The sequence below is a fragment of the Podarcis bocagei genome (assembly GCF_964188305.1).
Source record: "Podarcis bocagei genome assembly, chromosome: 1".
NCBI classification, from domain to species: Eukaryota; Metazoa; Chordata; class Lepidosauria; order Squamata; family Lacertidae; genus Podarcis; species Podarcis bocagei.
In genome coordinates this window covers 6,165,877-6,187,036 of record NC_138125.1, presented here as the reverse complement: position 1 = coordinate 6,187,036, position 21,160 = coordinate 6,165,877, and the positions used below count along the sequence as shown (strand labels likewise).

The 21,160-nt window shown below is 44.0% G+C and overlaps 1 protein-coding gene across 1 annotated transcript; it reads right to left on the bottom strand.

The window, feature by feature from the left end:
* Positions 1 to 2,489: 2,489 nt before the first annotated feature.
* SOCS4 (suppressor of cytokine signaling 4) lies at positions 2,490 to 19,249 on the bottom strand. The gene is made up of 2 exons (XM_081193412.1): positions 19,105 to 19,249; positions 2,490 to 4,361 (listed from the first exon to the last, which is right to left on the bottom strand). The coding sequence occupies exon 2, from the start codon at positions 4,249 to 4,251 to the stop codon at positions 2,941 to 2,943; it is 1,311 nt and encodes a 436-aa protein (XP_081049538.1). The 5' UTR covers positions 4,252 to 4,361; positions 19,105 to 19,249; the 3' UTR covers positions 2,490 to 2,940.
* Positions 19,250 to 21,160: the final 1,911 nt, after the last annotated feature.

Here is a 21,160-nt window from a genome sequence, read left to right as displayed (position 1 = left end):
AAAAGTTTGCTGACCCCTGCACATAGTCTGAGACGTGGTCCTTACATTGCCTCTAGGAAAACGCTAGCTTTATTGGATTCCACACTTAAAAGGCTTGTGAAACAGAGTGTTTCTCCTTTTGTACTGCAATGAAATGGGGTGGGGTGGGAGTTAGCCCTCCCCTATCAGAAGATCGGTGGTTCAAATCCGCGCGACGGGGTTAGCTCCCGTTGCTCGGTCCCTGCTCCTGCCAACCTAGCAGTTCGAAAGCACGTCAAAGTGCAAGTAGATGAATAGGTACCGCTCTGGCGGGAAGGTAAATGGTGTTTCCGTGCGCTGCTCTGGTTCGCCAGAAGCGGCTTAGTCATGCTGGCCACATGACCCGGAAGCTGTACCCCCAACTCCAGAGTTGGTCACGACTGGACCTAATGGTCAGGGGTCCCTTTACCCTTTACCTTTACTCACAGTGCTACAAGGGAGAAGCAAATGTAAATACAAAGCAATTAGGAGAGGAGGAATAGTATCAGAATGCAGATGAAATAAAAGCTAAAAGGAGCAACTACAGGGACAGATATAGGTCGTCTTGAGAACTTTTAAAAGTGAAAATTGGGATTCCTTCTTTTTAAATGAAACAAGATTAATTCTAAAATATTAATCCCGTGGGGGGGAAGGTACATTCAGGGTGGGAGGAATAAGAGAAAGCTACACCACTGCCTGGGGTTTGATTTTTTTTTTTTTAAAAAGACCCTTCCCATTGATATTATTAAAGCTGAAAACTACCGTAGGTAGTTTTATGAAAGAAATAGAAGGAACTAAATGACAGGGAAGCAATGCTAAAAAGTGTGCCTCGAGAATAGGTAATTCACCAAGACCTATTCATAAATTTCTAAGTGAGTGTCTGGCGCTTGCTGTACGAGGACCCAATGCCCTCTTGACTCTCCAGGGAGACCTCTGGAGTTCGAAAGCTATTTTAAAATAGCAAGTGAGGAAAAAACCTAATAATCTACTTCTTAGTCCTGAGGGGACACAGTGCTGTCCTTGAGATGGGAGGACAAAGCGCGTATCTAGTTCAATTTATACTTTGAGAGACGCATGCCTGAAAGAGGACGTGTTTTCCTATAAACTTCGGTCTTCAGGCTACCTGTTTGTCTCTGCTCACAGAGAACCCCCAATGTCTGCAGTGAAAATACTCTCCTGTATTAACTATGCAATGGGCCTGAAGAATGCAGATATAATACATCTGTCCAACCAGGTACTGTCCACGCTTTTGGAGAAAGGTTACTGTAGTTTTAACCATGTAAAACTACAGTGGTTAGAGCTGGGCAGTTTTGGGGGTGGGAAAATGACAAGAGAGCGCTAATCTAAGCAAGACTAGGGCTGCCATACGCCCTGGTTTCCCCAGACATACCCGTGAATTGCGTTTGGGTGAAATTTTCAAAAATGTCCAGGGAAACCCAGAAGTATGGCAACGCATGTTGGAAGTGTTGACTTTTTTGTCAAATGTCCTTAAAAATAGCTCAAAAACCAAGAAAAAAGCTCAACAGCTGTGCCAAAAAAAGCTCAGCAACTTTTGTGTCCAGATTTTCACTTTTTGAAACATGGCAACGCTATGCAAGACTGATGTGTGTGCGTGTGTGTGAGAGAGAGAGGCAGGAGGTCCACATCTCTCTTTCTTAGAACTGAAGAGTTGGAAAGAACCACGAGGGTCATCTAGTCCAGCCCTCTGCAATGCCTGAATCTTTTGCCCAACGTGGGGTTCAAACCTGCGACCCTGAGGTTAAGCACCTCGTGTTCTACCTACTGAGCTATCCCAGTGTTGTCTTATTTGGGAAGAAAGGAAGGTAAAAGGAATGGATGAGCAGGGAAGAGGAAGGAGTGGATTTGGTGAACTTAGATGTGCCCCCTTCAGCACATTTTAATCATATTTGTTTTAGCACATATAGTTAATAGCTTGTGAGGTCTGCACCCAATCGGATGCCCTGCCCATTATTTAATTCCTTGTAAAATATTTACTAACTTTTTACACTGGCATCGCTTAATATGGTGCATTATCGTTCTGGGTTATTGGTAGATACAGTGGTGCCTCGCAAGACGAAATTAATTCGTTCCGCGAGTCTTTTCGTCTTGCGATGTTTTTCGTCTTGCGAAGCACGGTCCGTCGCAACTGCGCCACTTCAAGCGGCTTTAAGAAAAAAGCGAACAAACAAAGACGAAAACGTCTTGCGAAGCAAGCCCATAGGGAAATTCGTCTAGCGAAGCAACGCAAAAACCGAAAAACCCTTTCTTCTAGCGAGTTTTTAGTCTTGTGAGGCATTCGTCTTGCGGGGCACCACTGTTATTTCCAAACGAGGCAATCTAAGCTCAGTACATAGTTTTAAAACAAGTAAAAAATGATCAGAAGACCAAATTATGTTGTGCCCTATACCAGATTATGGTCACATGGACTCAAAAGACATATAATATATTTTTGTTATGACCAAGATTAAGAAACCACACAGCAGCAGCAGCAGCATCATAAATAGACATTAATTTTACTTTTTATAGAGAGGACCATGTACTAATTTTCAAAGAAAGGTATAAAATACAAATTAGTCACTCTTGAGTAGACATTGCATACAGTGTTTCAAACATGCCTGTACTGCATATAAATCACAGTATATAAAAGGCAAGTCAAAATTCATTTTGACTTAGCTTCAATCTAAAAGGTTAGGCTTGCGTGAAAACTTAAAAAAATCTACTTGAAATTCCATAAAACCCTATAGAATATTATTACCAATAAAAGCACAGATTTTGTGTCTTCACCCCAAAAAAATCTGCCTATTGGAGCTGCAGAATAAAAATCTATTTGGACCATAAGGCTCAGGCAGAGTTCAGTTGAGACTATAAATAATTTTTTTCAGGGGGAAACAATTATTTAGAGGGAAAAGGACAGAGACTCCCAAAGGTCTCTCTGAAAGTCTTCTAGAGTTGCTGGTCTGGTACATCAATCCTGAGGACTCTAACTTTGGACTTATAGTGATATTCTTTCAGATACAACTTCACAGAGGGTGGAACGGGAAGGGCATCTATGCCATCGTAAGTCGTGTTGTTGCAAATAACTGTCCTGCATATATGCTGAAGGGAAAAGGGGAAAGTCCTGTTTAAGGGAGTCGAGAGAAGCGGCTCAAAGAACATGCAAGAGCTTGGGTCTTTGTAATGTTCCAGGAGTCCAGTGATGTCGGGAGAATGGAAGACGCATGGGTCGTGGGCATCGAAGCTGAAGTTGTGATTCCACTGCTCGATCCTGGCATGAAGGGACCGGCTGTAACGCCTAAAACTGACCGAGAACAAGTAATCTTCCTGGGCAGAGTCTCGCAGCAAAAAAGTCCCTTCTGGCTTCCCATCTAAAAGTGCTTCTGCAGCGTATTTATCCATCACTCCCCAGTAGCAGGGATTATTATTGATCTGAAGGAGGTCAGGGACAAGACAATGGACATAATCTATCTGGGTGTGATATTTAGGAGGGGTTTCCAGCTGCAGCAGCTCGTCATCCGTTTCCCACCGTGGCTTGTTTCTCTTCCTGGAGCTAGTGCATAGAGTCACCACCTCATCGTCCGAGTCCATGTCACTTTCCTCCCTGCTGTTCCTTAGCTGCTTGCCTGCGGCAGGGTCACCTTGAGGGTCGCACCTGCAGGCTGCAACGTCAGGAATGCTGCATGCCTGCAAAACCGCTGACTCTCCTCCTTCGGCACTCTCAACGCCCCTGAGTTCCCCGTTCCTCCCTTCACCTTGTGACGACTCCATACTTAACCAACTTTCGGATGCCTGTCTTACGGGGGCAGTGTGCCGTTTGATTAAATGCCAACGGAAGGCCAGTTCGGATCGTGGCGGGAAAGGACACTTGTCCAGCATGAGCTCGCTGATATGGATCTTTCTCTTTGATGGAAGCACCGAAGAATGTCGACTGCTGCAGTTCTTTATGGGAAAGCACTGGCCCACAGCATCCTGCAGTTTCTGCTTAAGGGAGCGGCCTAGGAGTCTGTGGCCGCAGGAACGCTCCAAGTCCAGCTCAGTAGAGGAACAGCTGTGTTTCCTCTCCTGGTTCCTTAAACTAAACATGGATTTCCCTGAGGTGCTGGCCGTTTCAGCGTCAGCACTGCCTTCACTCCTTTTTGACCAGGAAAGCTTCTTTCCGCTCCATACATAGCCGTCCTTTCGGTCTGCGCTTCTACTCCGGCTGGTTTTAGGCCTCACATCTGGATTTTTAGGACTCCTTTCTTTATTTTCGGCCATTTCCCCACAAATGCAACTGGATTCACAAAAGTTCCAAGGCTACCGTTGCCAAATCCTCTGGAGCCAGTTTCTAGCTCAGAAAGCTTCCATCAGGTGCTTTTCGGATGTACCTACGAAAACAAAAAAGAGAGTCCTCAGCTTACGTTATGAGTACATGTGTGATAAACCCAAGCATATACTCAGGCTTCCTTCGCCCAGGCATGAAGCGTCAGAGCCCGGCTGTTCACAGCCTTTCTGCACCTTCCCTAGGAATATCTGGTGGCTTGTCCTTCCCCAGACTTTGAACTACTTCCAGGAAAAGCAGTAGAGCTGCAAACAAGGAGCAAGGATAGTGAACACTGCTGCATGTTCCTAGGGGAGGTTTTGATAAGCACATTGACATAAAGGGCCCAGCCACAGTGCTCGTGTGCCCAGCAGCACAACAGAAGCTCTATTGGAAAGGAAAGGGCTACACTGGTTTCTGTGGGGTGATTAGAATTGCACTTAATCTGTTATGTTCATACTGAGACAAGCACTAAATACCGTATATTCTGCCTGTTTTGTTATCCCATACTTGCTTCAGGAGCTCAATGTGGCAGACATTGCGTGGAGGCATTCTACTGCTTTAAAAATCCTGTACGTGGTGTGGTTTGGGAATTAAGGAGTTAACTTGTTTCCAAGAATCAAGCCTTGGCTGGCAGATATCCACTTAGGAAAGCGTTACTAATTAATTGGAGGGAGAGGTTGAATCAGATAATCTATATCTGCTACAGAATCAGGACAATCGTATTTTATTTGATATTTTGAAACGTTTGTGGGTGGAAATGCAAATCAGAGCTAAACCAAGTTATATCTTGCTAGCTTATTCCACTGATATTCAAGATCAAGGCGATTAGATCACGTGGACATCATATTCATGCAAAATCCTTTTTACCTGTGGAGCTATAAATATTAGCATTTGTGCCAGCTACACACTGGAATACCCATAGCTACTTGCTTAATGTTTGGGGTTTTTTTAATTAAAAAAAGAACAGACTACCAGAGTTCCAAATTCTTTATTATTTTAAATCTGCATTTCTCAAACTTAGGTCCCCAGCTGCTGCTGGACTACAACTCTCATCATCCCTGATCGCTGGTCCTGCTAGCTAGGGATGATGGGAGTTGTAGTCTAACAACAGCCAGGGAAACAACTACAAATAATAGAGTAACAAAGGGTCCTAAAAATGTACAACTCAAGTGCAAAAAGGCCATGGTAAATAGGTGTGACTTCCAGTGCTTCCAGACAAATGGAACTGTGGCTGATGGACCTCTGTATCACCTGAAGCACAATTCTAACTTAATTAGCTCTCAAGGACTTCCTCTGTGATCATGTTATGAGAGATAAACTGCAGAGAGGGCTTAACGTCATCGCTGGAAGTGGGCCTACTTCCAGGACCACCACCACGCTGTTGGGACAAGTGCTGTACAGTGGTACCTCAGGTTACATACGCTTCAGGTTACATACGCTTCAGGGTACAGACTCCGCTAACCCAGAAATAGTGCTTCAGTTTAAGAACTTTGCTTCAGGATGAGAACAGAAATCGTGCTCTGGCAGCGCAGCAGCAGCAGGAGTCCCCATTAGCTAAAGTGGTGCTTCAGGTTAAGAACAGTTTCAGGTTAAGTATGAACCTCCGGAACGAATTAAGTACTTAACCTGAGGTACCACTGTACAGTAAACCGTGCAACTTACACGGGCCAAAATCACATAAAGTCAAAACACATTTGGGAATGTAAAAAGGTGGAAAGCTTCTGGGAGATGATATATAATGAGCTGAAAAAAAATGTTGAGATATACATTTATAAAGAAGCCAGAAGCATTTCTATTGGGAATGGTGGGAAGTGATATAAATAGAAAAGAATGTAAGCTTTTTTATATGCAGTAACAGCAGCTAGAATATTAATAGCCCAAAAATGGAAGCAAGAAAAGTTGCCGACGATTGAAGAATGGAGGATGAAGTTAATGGACTATGCAGAATTAGACAAACTAACAGGAAGGATCCAAAACCGACGTGACCAGAAATTTACCGAAGCCTGGAGTAAATTTACGAGTTATATGAAAAGTATTTGTGATGATCAGACGTTTGTAGGTTTGCAAGAAGTTCTGTGAGGAGTATTATGGGAAGTATTGTAAAAATGAAGAAGGGGTGAGGATGGGATAAGAAAGGTAAAGACAATACAAAATTAAGTAATGCATAAGAAGGGTTTAAGATGGAAGATCATCCGAGGTGCTGATGGAAGCCCAACAAGATTGTATTTGTAATAATTTGTGTGGTATGTTTTATAATTTGTATGTTAAAATCGATAAAAATGTTTTTTTTTTTTAAAAAAAAGTCAAAACACATTGGGTTCAATGGCGGGTGGGGTTGCCAAACGCTTCCCCCCCCCAGATGTCCGCCCCCTTCATGGTGGCTGGTGGTGATGGGCATTGTGGTCAAAAACATCTGGAGGGCAGCAGGTAGCTGAGAGCTGTTGGAGAGGATTTTGCTTCGCCTGTCCTTTTTAGACAAATGCTATATATATTCATGCCAGTGAGTCATTCAAGAGCAAAACCCCCAGAAGAGAGGCAAAGTAGGCCAAGAAATATTACATGCTCAAAAGATTCACGTTATGCTTGTTCAATATTAGTTCACATAAGTGTGATGTTAAGAGATGTTATTCTATACTGACACTTTCAGGTCACACTCAAGACAGAAATTAATTAAAAATACATAAGTTACATACTGGGAATCTCTTGGTACTCTTGTCACTTGCTTTTCAAGATGAAGGGTTTTCTCTTTTTCTTTTTAAAGGACACCCCCAAGGCACTTGAAGTATCTAGGGCTTTACATATTGAAGAGGATTATATAAAATCCAGTTCCTTTCATGAAAGCAATTTTGAAAGACCATGATGGATGGCTTTTTTTTTTTAAGGGATTGCAAGAAGGGGGGGGGGGATGACACTACCAAAATTAAGCCTTCTTCAAGATTCAACTCATGCACAACACATGCCTTTGTTTGCCTCCCCTACAGTTTAATGTTTATCGAAACACACTGCTGGCCCCAGGGAATAAGAAACATGCAAATGGAACATAATACATTTATAATGTGGAGCAAGGGTACTTGAACCTCTGAGGCATTTTTAAACGAGTATTTTAATATTATTTATTATTAAGCCACATACAAGATACCTTTAAGGCAAATATTTTAACTCAACGTTGTTTACACACAAATAAAACCAAGTACTGTATCAAAACTACAATACGTTTTAACCTCTCTTAAAAGATGGTAGCACTATGCTTAGGGGAGTGGGTGGCTGTGATGGTGTGAGCTCCCGTTGCTCTGTCCCAGCTTCTGCCAACCTAGCAGTTCGAAAGCACACCAGTGCTAGTAAATAAATGGGTACCACTGTGGTGGGAAGATAAACAGTGTTTCTGTGAAGTCTGGCACTCATCACAGCGTCCCGTTGTGCCAGAAGCAGTTTAGTCCTGCTGGCCACATGACCAGGAAAGCTGTCTGTGGACAAACGCCGGCTCCCTCGGCCTGAAAAGCGAGATGAGCACCGCAACTGCATAGTCGCCTTTGACTGGACTTAACTATCCAGGGGTCCTTTACCTTCTACCTTTTTACAACGCTTAGATTCCCTAGAGGGCCTACAATTGAAAAGGCCACAGCCCTGTGCTAGAGGACAGCTTCTTCCACAGGTCTCAAGTGGAAAACAGGCTCCGAGGGGTTTTAAGGGTCAAAACCAGCACTTTGCGTGAGGGCTGGAAACCAACAAGAAGCCAGTGTAGTTTAGAACAGGTGCAGTGTCACACATTTTTGGTGACTGGCCTTCACAAAAAGCCAGGCCCCTGCATTGCACACCAACTAATGTTTCCAAATACTTTTGGTGGGTGAGGGCTTCTGTGCGCCTCTCAGAGTGCATCAGAGAGTCTAGCCTGGAAGAATGGATGAGAGATACAGTGAGACTGCCGTCCAAATGACCAGTTGGTGGAACCTGCCCTTAGCCACCGCTCTGTTTCAGCTCTGCTTCTGATGGCAGACCAGGAGTGGGGAACCTTTGCCCCCCCCAGCTGTTGCTGAACTACAGTTCACATCAGCACTAGCAAACCTGGCCAATGGCCAGAGATGATTGGAGTTGTAGTTCAACAACATCTACAGGGTCCAAAGGTTTCTCCACATCTGCAGTAGATGATGGAGCACAGCAAGACCGTGAACTTGGTTCACCAAAAGAGAAAGACTATTATTCATCAAGTGGAAACTGACCCCTGGAGAAAAGGGACTACTAGCTGGCATTTTGTATATCCATCTAATTATGGTCGCCACAAGCTTGTTTGCAGCTGAAGCTGCTGCCTTCGGGTCTGTTCTAAAGGAAAAATGGAGTCAGGCATCATCCGCACACCAAATGATTTCACTTGGTGATTTTATACAAATATTATACAGACAGGAAGAGGGCTATGAAACTTTACAGAACAGCTCACAAGTGTCCACAAAGGAGTAAACCCTCAACTGCCCGGAGAGCAATAGAACCAGAATAAAGCTGCCCTGCTTATTCCTATTGACTCCAGCAGGAGGTCCAAAAGAAGTCACAATTAACATAATGTGTTCTACACCAAGCTTCTTCTGAAATGTCTTCAGAAATTTCAAGTGATTTCTATGCATTGTTTACTCAAAAGTTGTCCTCTCCTATTTCATGTGTTGTCAAAGGTCTAGTTTTCCTAATAAAGGTAAAGGTACCCCTGCCCATACGGGCCAGTCGTGTCCGACTCTAGGGTTGTGCGCCCATCTCACTTTAAGAGACCGGGGGCCAGCGCTGTCCGGAGACACTTCCGGGTCACGTGGCCAGCGTGACAAAGCTGCATCTGGCGAGCCAGCGCAGCACACGGAAACGCCGTTTACCTTCCCACCAGTAAGCGGTCCCTATTTATCTACTTGCACCCGGGGGTGCTTTCGAACTGCTAGGTTGGCAGGCGCTGGGACCGAGCAACAGGAGCGCACCCCGCCGTGGGGATTCGAACCGCCGACCTTTCAATCGGCAAGTCCTAGGCACTGAGACTTTTACCCACAGCGCCACCCGCATCCCTAGTTTTGCTAATACATAGCCACAAATTTACATGGCCTGGGAACAAGGTACTTTAAGGGCTTTCTTCTCCTGGACAAATGAGATAGTGACTGGAGGCCTTCTTCAGGCAACCCCATAGCCTGAAGTTAAGCAGCTGGCCCCCAGAAATGGAAATGCCACCATTGGAGATAGAATGCTTTGATTATAGAATTCCCTCTAGATGGATGTTCACCTGGAGCTGTCCTTATTATCTTTTAGGCATCAGGCAAAGCCTGTCTTTGTTTATGTGAGCCTTTGGTGACCGGTAACACTGTTCTAATGGTGACCAGTGGGTTTTTTCTGCTAGCTTGAGTGCTTTTGTTTGTTAACTCTTTGAGGTTGTGTCTTTGAGAATTTGATCTCTTGGTTTTAAACTGCTTGAATCTGCTGTTAATTATAATACAGTATTTTATGTTATGATGCTTATGGTTATTTCAAGACTTGAATGCTATTTTTGGAAGAAAATCAGGGCACTTAAAAAACAACAACCCGTTAATCTTTTCCTTTATGTCATATCAAAAGCCACTGAGAGGTCAAGGGTAGAAAAATCTCAACAGAGAAATGTTTTCCTTGTTGATCTCTGATGATAGACTAACCAGGCATCCCCAACCTGCGGCCCTCCAGATGTTTTGGCCTACAACTCCCATGATCCCTCGCTAACAGGACCAGTGGTCAGGGATGATGGGAACTGTAGTCCAAAACATCTGGAGGGCTGAAGGTTGGGGATGCCTGGACTAAGCAATCCTATGTAGGCTTACTCTGAGGTAAGTCCCACTCTGCTCAGTGGGGCTTGCTCCCTAGTGTTCACATTGCAGCCCGTGACACAAATCTGGTGCCTCATCTGTAAATGGTATGAATAACAGTGTCCCTTCCACTGCTGATAAAGATTTATTTAAACAAACATAATGTTTATCACCTTGCGCGGTTGGGATATGTTGGACTATAAATCAAAAGCAATAAACCCTCTTTCTTAACAATACACATTCTTCTGCAGAGAAATATTATCTTACACATGCCATAACCTTTGGAGAAATCTAAGCGCGCGCACACACACATTCTTCTCCATGTTTATAACTCAAAGCATATTTCCCCTGCCCAGCTGAAGATAAAGAGGAAGGAGCTCATCTGTACGCACAGAAACAGGGCTTTCCACCGGACCTTTGGAGCAACCATTTTACATCTTGCTTACATTTCTATTTCTCCCAGCTCAGCTCTCCACCTCTTCTTATGAAATGGACTGAGATGACTGAAAAAAGCAGCTCTCGGGTCTTCTCTCCATTTAATTAATCTATTCCCTTCATTATATTTACCCTCACAATATTGCTACTGAGAGACACCCAATGTCTGTGTCCTATTCCCCGAGGGCAGATACCACTGATTTCTCAGACATTGTCTCCTCCTCTTCAAATGAGCAAGAGAAAGGAGCTATTTATTAAATGTTATGCTTAGCCAGCACCATTTTGAAGGCTAGAGGAACCTAATAGTACATTAACATAAAAAGCAGGTCCAAAAAACCAGAACAAGGTCTTATGCAAATACAAAATTCTAAATGTACAAGATCGCCAGCGTAACCTCAGTAACTTAATGTAAGGACATTCCCATTTTAACAGCACAGCAAGACAACAGAAAATTCCCAATCATCCTTGGTTTAGACGAGGAACACTCAGATAAATTGGGATACATGCCAGCTGTACAGACTTGCTTAATATCCTGCTTTAACTTGTTCTACTTCCCCTAAGTCTCCATCCCAACCCCCCACAAATCAGGCTTCAACGACATCTTCATAACCCAAGGATATCTGAACCAAATAAATGCATATAGCTTTATGTTCACTAATGCCAGCAACACAGATAAGAACAAAAGACCACGTAGATATTAAGTATATTTTCACCCAGAGGGCAACACTGATGGAACGGGCCATTTGATAAGCCACATTACGAGCATCTGCTTTGTAGGCTTTATTTTCACTAAGAAACAGAGCGGATGTGACATGGTCTCAGCAGAAAGGATGCTCACGTCTTCCATGTACGATTTACTTGTTAGTGGGCACACACTGAAAGCCTTTTAAAAGCATTCTGCCTTTGACAAAGCACTTAAGCACGCAGCTAGTTCCCACACAGAGACAATAAAATAAAGGCTTCCTTTTGGACCATATGATTCCGCCACAGGGAAGTAATCAGAGCATGAAAAACACTGCAGAGGAGTTTGATTCGTCGTTCTTTGACACAGGACTGTCTCTTTTGTTGGTTGCAATCGCAATGGACTCTTATCTCAGGGAGAGAATGGAAGCCAACATTGTTCCTTTTCACTTCTCTCATACAGGTAGTGACATGTCCAAAGTCTGTTCTAATCTGGCCCTCATAAACCTCTCTGTGGTTCTAAAAAAAAAAAAAAAGGTCAACAACTTTGGTCGGCCCTCATGCATGTTCACTTCATCAAATCTGGCCCTCTTTGAAAAAAGTTTGGACACCCCTGGACTAGGAGAAATTTGACTGATCTTCACAACAACAGAAAGGACAGCAGAAGATTGGAGAAGTCTGAAACCAGCTACTTTGGACCCTGCATCATGTGTGGACAGATATAAGAGGCCCAGAATAACACTCTTCTTCTGAGACTAAGATCATATCCAGACTTGCCCTTGCACCACTGCTTTCCCCTGGGAAAATCCAATATTTACTGCTGAATCAGAGCAAATGTCAATTGGGTTCTCTCCAGATTGACGTTTGCTCTGATTTATTGCCAAAGAGCGGGTTTTCCATGGGAAAGTGGAAGGGCAAGGGCAAAACCACTGAGATTCCTACACAGCAGGGGGTTGGACTAGATGATCCTCAGGGTCCCTTCCAACTCTCTAATTCTATGATTTTATGACCCTTGCCTAGAAAGTATGGGACATGTGGAAAACTGCCCGGACCCATGCTTTCTAGGCACTGGGCAAGTGGAAGTATGGATAACCTCCAAGTGGCTGATAAAGACCAGGGAATCCATAAGCCTGCATTTCCCTAAAGAGAGAAATTCTATCTCCAGTAATAAATCCATAGGAGCAATGAATATGTTCTAACCGCATACATGCAGGCTGCAAACAAATAGTATTTGCTATCCCAGAGTAATTTAAACTGCAATCTTAGTTCCATTTGCTCAGGGTTGAATCCAACTGCTAGGTTGGTAGAAGCTAGGACACAGCAACGGTTGGCAAACCCAAGAGGCTCAGTCGGGGGTCAGCAAACTTTTTCAGCAAGGGGCCGGTCCACTGTCCCTCAGACCTTGTGGGGGGCCGGACTATATTTGGGGGAGGGGGAAATGAATGAATTCCTACGCCCCACAAATAACCCAGAGATGCATTTAAAAAAAACACACACATTCTACTCATGTAAAAACACCAGGCAGGCCCCACAAATAACCCAGAGATGCATTTTAAATAAAAGGACACATTCTACTCATTAAAAACATGCCGATTCCTGGACTGTCCGCGGGCCGGATTGAGAAGGCGATTGAGCCGTCTCCGGCTCCTGAGCCTTAGTTTGCCTACCCATAGTTTAGACCACAGCGCCACTGCGTCCCTACACTTCAACAGGATTTACATTTGAGTAGACATGGTTAAGGTGGTGCTGTTGGTAAGAAACCAGACAAATACCAAAAGCTGCAGCCCATCAGCACTCTTCTGTTCTTAAGGGCAATTCGTTCCTCCCTCCTACCACTCAAGAGATGGCCGTCTCAGCTTAACTCAAAATAGGCATCAGAATAAAACCTACTAGAGCACCATTTAGACTATAAAGCATATCAAGGACACACTTTCTATGAAAGTTACCATACGCTATAAGCAAATATGTTGTGAAAACTGCTTGCAAGTTTGTTTTGTTTTTAAAAAGATTTCTGCCCGGGAGTGATTACTGTTGTTGGCCTAGTAGTGAAATTAAAAGCTAACTTCAGCTGCAGAAATGGCAAGAGGAAATTCTCTTTTCAGTTCAGGTATTTTGCAACCTGTGTGCCGAAGACATTTTCTCTTTAAAAACAGTATGTATAAAATATTGTTTCAAAGATTGGTTGTATTTTAATGCAGGTACTCATTGAAGCACAACTGACTACAATTGTACTTATAGTAGCCCCAATTCTGCAGATGTTAACATGCACTCAAAATGTAGTAAATATATTGGGCTTGAACTACAAAGTGCTGAGAAAACAGGCTGCCAGCTCTTCAGCAGACTTAAGAGGGGACTGTGCAGTGTTGTGTTTTTTGTCATTTGGAGACTCACAGTGCAATTCTATATATGTCTGGTTAAAGCAAGCCCTATTTGAGTACTCCCAGAATGCAAGACCAGCAAAATCCAACCCATTGTTTCAGTAAAGAGGCATTAGGTACCATTATTTGTGTGCCTGGTCACATGAGTTGTGAGAATCATAGAATCTTAAGAGTTAGAAGCGACCTCATAGAATCATAGAGTTGGAAGAGACCACAAGGGCCATCGAGTCCAACCCCTTGCCAAGCAGGAAACACCATCAGAGCACTCCTGACATATGGTTGTCAAGCCTCTGCTTAAAGACCTCCAAAGTAGGAGACTCCACCACACTCCTTGGCAGCAAATTCCACTGTCGAACAGCTCTTACTGTCAGGAAGTTCTTCCTAATGTTTAGGTGGAATCTTCTTTCTTGTAGTTTGGATCCATTGCTCCGTGTCCGCTTCTCTGGAGCAGCAGAAAACAACCTTTCTCCCTCCTCTATGTGACATCCTTTTATATATTTGAACATGGCTATCATATCACCCCTTAACCTCCTCTTCTCCAGGCTAAACATGCCCAGCTCCCTTAGCCGTTCCTCATAAGGCATCGTTTCCAGGCCTTTGACCATTTTGGTTGCCCTCCTCTGGACACGTTCCAGTTTGTCAGTGTCCTTCTTGAATTGTGGTGCCCAGAACTGGACACAGTACTCCAGGTGAGGTCTGACCAGAGCAGAATACAGTGGCACTATTACTTCCCTTGATCTAGATGCTATACTCCTATTGATGCAGCCCAGAATTGCATTGGCTTTTTTAGCTGCCGCGTCACACTGTTGGCTCATGTCAAGTTTGTGGTCAACCAAGACTCCTAGATCCTTTTCACATGTACTGCTCTCAAGCCAGGTGTCACCCATCTTGTATTTGTGCCTCTCATTTTTTTTGCCCAAGTGCAATACTTTACATTTCTCCCTGTTAAAATTCATCTTGTTTGTTTTGGCCCAGTTCTCTAATCTGTCAAGGTCGTTTTGAAGTGTGATCCTGTCCTCTGGGGTGTTAGCCACCCCTCCCAGTTTGGTGTCATCTGCAAATTTGATCAGGATGCCCTTGAGTCCATCATCCAAGTCGTTGATAAAGATGTTGAATAAGACCGGTCCCAAGACAGAACCCTGTGGCACCCCACTAGTCACTCTTCTCCAGGATGAAGAGGAACCATTGATGAGCACTCTTTGGGTTCGGTCAGTCAGCCAGTTACAAATGGGTCATCTAGTCCAATGCCCTGCAATGCAAGAATCTCAGCTAAAGCCTCCATGACAGATGCTTAGAAATCTCCAAGGAAGGAGAGTCCACCACCTCCAGTGGGAGTCTGTTCAACTGCTAAACAGTTCTTACTGTCAGAAAGTTTTTCCGAATGTTTAGTCGGAATCTCCTTTCTTGCAACTTGAAGCCATGGGTTCGAGTCCTACCCTCCAGAGCAGGAGAAAACAAGCATGCTCCCTCTTCCATGCGACAGCCCTTAAGATATTTGAAGATAGCTCTCCTATCTCCTCTCTGTCTCCTCTTTTTCAGGCTAAACATACCCAGCTCCTTCAAGAACTCCTCATAAGGCTTCATTTCCAGACCTCTGATCATCTTGGTCGCCCTCCTCCGCACACCTTCCTGCTTGTCAACATCCTTCTTAAAATTGTGGTGCCCAGAATTGGACAGATTATTCCAAGTGTGTTATGACTAAGGCAGAATAGAGTGGGACTCTTACTTCCCTTGATCTGGACACTATACTTCTACTGATGCAGCCGAGAATAACATTAGCTTTTTTTGCTGCTGCATCACACTGCGATAGTGAGATAGTGCCATGGGGTGGGGAAATCACTTCATGCAAAAACTTTGTTTTATCAGTTGCTGTTTTTGGCAAATGATTCTCAGTCACCAGCACGTAAGGTATAAGAAGTGTGAAGTGTACTAAACTGTGCTAGACCTTTGTTTTGGTGCCAGAGGCAGAAAATTCAAACTGCATCCTTCCATACGTTAATCAATATTACTTATTTATTTATGGCAATTCTCTGGGTGGTGAACTGAAGAACCTCACTTTCAGGTGTAATACATAAATACTACTAAAATTCAGCAATACAAAATACAAATCTCTTATTTTTTTATTCCTTCCTTCCTTCCTTTTCTTTCTTGGTACAAATCCCTTATAAAACACATAATGCCAGAGAAAAATCAATAAAATTGGTACCTTAAAAGCCAAAACCTCCCTCAGAATCCTGGAAGGATAAAAATGTATTCATCTGGCACCAGAAAAAAATACACAACAGGGGTCAGGTGAGGCTCTCTGGGGAGGGCATTCCACAACCAGGGTGATATTACTGAGAAGGCCTTATCACTACTAGTTGGATCACACCTGGTGGTAGTACTCAGAGATCATGGACTCAAGGTCTGGGTATATGTGGGAGGATGCAATCCTACAGGTAACCTGGCCCAAAACTGCCTGGAAATAAACAAGAAGTCAAAATAGCTGATAATGTACTAGCATAATATGTTTCAGTTGCCTAATCCTGGTCAACAACCTCACTGCCGCATTTTGGACTAACAAGGTAATTGTTTTCAAAGGCAGCTACATACATAACACAATAATCTAAGGGGAGGTTATCAGAGCATGGATGACCATACCGTGGCCAAGCTATCTCTGTCCAAGTAAGATTGTAGCCGATTTCTCACCAGAAGTCGATAAAAGGCAGGACATTTTCAGCCCCCGAGGACACCTGTGCCTCTAGTCATGACAATATTGGATGCTGAGTACAGTGGTATCTCGGGTTACAGACGCTTCAGGTTACAGACTCCGCTAACCCAGAAATAGTACCTCGGGTTAAGAACTTTGCTTCAGGATGAGAACAGAAATCGTGCAGCAGCGGTGCGGCGGCAGTGAGAGGCCCCATTAGCTAAAGTGGTGCTTCAGGTTAATAACAGTTTCGGGTTAAGAACAGACCTCCAGAACGAATTAAGTTCTTAACCCGAGGTACCACTTTACCTCCAAACTGCAAATTGGATCACTTAGGGCAGGGGTCAGCAAACTTTTTCAGCAGGGGGCCAGTCCACTGTCCCTCAGACCTTGGGGGGGTGGACTGTATTTTGTGGGGGGGGGGATGAACGAATTCCTATGTCCCACAAATAACCCAGAGATGCATTTTAAATAAAAGCACACATTCTACTCATATAAAAACACGCTGATTCCCGGACCATCTCTGGGCCAGGTTTAGAAGGCCCCCAGGCCTTAGTTTGCCTACCCATGATTTAAGGGGAGTGCAACCACACCCAGAATAGGTTTTTTTTTTTTTTTTATTATTATTATTATTATTATTATTATTATTATTATTATTATTAATTTTGTATACTGCCCTATACCCGCAGGTGTCAGGGTGGTTCACATGATAAAACCACAAAATACATAATAAAAATAAAAACATAAACCACCCACTCAACTTGGCAGACAAACCACCCACCTACTGCCTCTCTATCTTATCTGGGTTAAGCCTCAGTTTATTCAATCCATTGTCATCTCCAGGCATGAAAGGGGACAGAATGCCTTGGGTTCTCCTTTGCAAGGCTCGTTCAAATGAATGGAAACTGAAGAACAAATATTACTCTTGTGCAGCTCCCATTTAAATATCCATAATTTGTTTCTCCCCCTACACAGAAATATATTTAGCTTAATTATGGATCTGAAATTCAACCAGAATTGAGATCCTCAATAGGTATTTATCATAATTTCATTTTAAAAAAGAAGTCCTGTTAACACTCCAAAAATAAAAGAGTAAAATGAAAACACCAATTCTATTTAAAATGTTTCCTTAAATACAACAAAGTGGATATTTAGTTGCTTATTTTTAAATGTCATCTCGTAAAAATTATATTCTCGCTAAGGACAGTCTAATAGTTGTATTTCTAGAAACAGAAGAAGCCACCTATTTGTGTACAAAGTATATTGCCATATCTTGAAACATCTAGTGAGGCAGAGGGCCTTCTTGGTAGTCGCACCCTCCCGTCAGATGTCAAGGAAATAAACAACTATCTGACTTTTAGAAGACATCTGAAGGCATTACTGTTCGGGGAAGTTTTTAATATTGATATGGTATTGTGTTTTAATCTGTTGGAACCCAGTCAGATGGGTAGCATATAGATTAATAACAGTAACAATAATAATAGTACACGCACACGTGTCAATATGAGACCAGAAATATTCACACATGTATTGTAAGCAGGGACAAACAAACAATCCAGAGCTATTTCATGTATTTTGTCAGCCTAGATCTCAATAGCTACCAAGCTACCATTAAAAGGCAAGAACAAGCATTTTAGTTCCTTGTGGTTTCTCCATAAGACACACACAACTAGTGTTGCTGCTACAGTATTATAATCATCATTATCTATTATTATAATTATCATTATAATAAAGGACACATCTTAAGACCTAGGTTTGGCTTTGAACGAATCGCTTCCGGAATATTTCCAGAATACAAGGTGGCAGTGAATCAGACCTGAATTTTAGTCATTCTTAAGTGGCATTTCCATGCATGTTTCAAGACATGAGATGTAAAATGTGTGCCATGTATGAAGAAGAGCTAGAAGCAGCTACACTTGGAAATGTCATCTGAAAGAGAAGAAAGCCTCACTTTTTAACTTTTGAAAAGTGTGTTGGGCATATCAAAGTTTTTAAAAATAAGTGCAGTGCTTGGTTTTGAGATGGGAATACTCAAGAATAAAGGGAAATCCTTTGAAATAAGGACAGCATGTCAGCCGAGTATCACTTTATGCCTTGGGTGGATATAAGATACTGAAGTGACCCGTAACACAGTCAACTGCTTGGTTACTCACTAGTAGATGCTGTCCAGAAAAACCTTCAGCAATGCAGTCAAGGATCCTAAATATTTATTTGCCCATCCATTTTTTAATACACATCCCTAGAGCGGGTTAAAACTGGGAACTTCTTGAATCAAAATTTATTACCGAGCACCAATTCCAACCTTAAAGGCACAGACTCATTTAAAAGTTTTGCCTTCAGCTGTTTTCTAAAAAAGAAGCTACATTTCTGCGACAGCAGTTATGAAACCATCAGCGAGCCAGATTTTGTCAGAATACAGCCTACTGCTCTTCCCTCCAGAAAGATACCCGGCCAATGCAAATAACAGACCCCCAACTCCAGTTCCAATAACCCCCCAGATACACTTTCCCCATAATGTTAAGCAGTGCTTTTTTTCATTTAAAAAATGTTTAGGGGTACTCTCATTTTCCTACTCATATAGAAATACTGCTCCTTGATGAGGCCAAACTTAGATTCACAAAATGTTTAGGGGTATGCGCACCCCTGCGTCCCCCCAGAAAAAAGCACTGATGTTAAGGAAGAATATTACGACTCATTAAATTTCCCAGAATGTTAAGAAACATGCCTTGAAGATGGCAATCGGAAAGCCTTTAGCAGTTAATAATAATGATAAAAAAGCAATTTCCATAATGAAGGGGATGCTGCCCCACCCCCATTGAGCATGCTTACCTGCTGCTTACCAGAAGAGACATGTTGTTGGTGGGGGGGGGGGTGGAGGTCTGGCACCCAAAAGAAGGGGTCCAAGAGGGGCTTCACCCCAGCAAGGACAGGCACATCCGCTCCCCATCAGACACAAAGCCAGACTGGATTAACTGCACAGCTGGAACTGGGGGGGGGGGGGAGGTGGGCTGGGCTGAGGAAGCAGGAGATGGGGAGGGAGGAAAGAAAGAAAGTGGGGGGGGGCAAGGAAGGAGAGTTTAAAAGGAAAGAGGAGGAAGGAAAAGGGAATGGGGAAGGTTGAGAGAGGAAAAGCATCGGGAAAGGGGGAAGGATGGAGGCAGCGGAAAAGGGAAGGTGGGCAGAACTGAGCGCAGGGGAATTTTAATTCCTGTATTTTTCCACGTATATAAGACGCCCCCCATGCATAAGACGACCCCTTTTATGGAGCCCCAAATTAAGAAATAATGAATTGGAGCCCCCAAATTAAGAAATAATGAATTGGAGCCCCCAAATTAAGAAATAATGAATTGCAACCGTGTAGACGACGACCCCCCGTTTTTAAACTTAAAAAAATTGGGGGGGGGGAATATAGTAAGTCTTATACACGGGAACAGGGAGGCACGTTTTTTTTTGGGGGGGTGCCGTCCTAAAACTTACTCCCCTAGGAAGAAAAGAAGGAAGAAAGGAGCCCCCCTCCTCCCCAATGGGGAAGGGGGTTATTTGACAAAAATGCCAATGGGGAAGGGGTTATTTGAGGAAGGAAAGGCGAGAAGAAATGAGAAATAAACGCGGGGGGGGGAATTAAAAATAAATAAATAGAAGAGAGAGAGGGAGGTGGGAGCTCCGAAATAAAGAGATTAATGGGGAGAGAGGAAACCGTGAGGCAGAAAGTGCTGAAAAAGAGGAAAGTGTATATATCCTATAAAGCTCCACACAGAGATGGAGAGAAGAAGGGAAGAGGAGCAGCCGAGAGGCCCGGCCAGCTGCTGCCCGCCCTCCTCGCCCGTCTCCCGGCCGCGCAGAGGCGCTTCTCCCCCGCCGCCGCCGCCTCCTCTTCTCCTCCTTCTCCTCCCTCGCTCGGTGCCAGGCGGCCCGGTCACCTCAGGCGCCTCCTCCTGGTCTCGGAGGATCCGGCCGGCCCGGGAAGGAGGAGGAGCGGGAGGCGGAGAGGAGAGGGAGGCCGGGACTCTGACGCCCCACGCCGGCTCCGCCTCAGGCCCAGAGCGCGGGAAGAAGAAGGGGAAGAAAGGCCAGGAGGAGGAGGAGGAGGAGAGGCCGGGGCCTCCGTGTCGCGGTGAGGAGGGGGGGCTGTGGGGGGCCGGGCTGTGTTTGGGGGGGGGGCGCCTGCCTCGGCCCTGTTTCTCTCCTCAGCCCCCCCCAAAAGAGAAGCCGAGGAAGAAAAAGGGGAGGAAGAAGCGCCCCTTCGCAAAAAGGGGGGGGGATTTGTTACCTCAGGCTGCCCCCATAGGCGGCGCCACGAGGGGGTCGGGGGGTGAGGGGCAAGCAACCCCCCTCCCACAAACAAGGACCTACTACTATTACTATTATTATTTTATTTTGTGGTGAGGGGCAAGCGACCCCCTGAACAAGGACCTATTATTATTATTATCTGTGGAGAGGGGCAAGCGACCCCACCAACCAAGGACCTGATTTATTATTTTTATTTGTGGAGAGGGGCAAGCAACCCCCTGAACAAGGGCTTATTATTATTATTATTATTTGTGGAGAGAGGGGCAAGTGACACCCCCCAAACAAGGACCTGATATAATTATTATTATTATTATTATTATTTTATTATTATTTTGCAGAGAGGGGCAAGCGACCCCCCCAAACAAGCACCTGTTATTGTTATTTATTTGGTGAGGGGCAAGCGACCCCCCCAAACAAGGACTTGCTATTATTATTATTATTATTAATAATAATAATTTGGTGAGGGGCAAGCGACCCCCCCATACAAGGACCTGCTATTATTATTTTGTTGTTACCCCACCTTTTCCCCAGACAGGGACTCAAGGCGGCTTACAGATAAAGAAAAGAGCAGCTACCCCCACTTCCCCCTCTATTT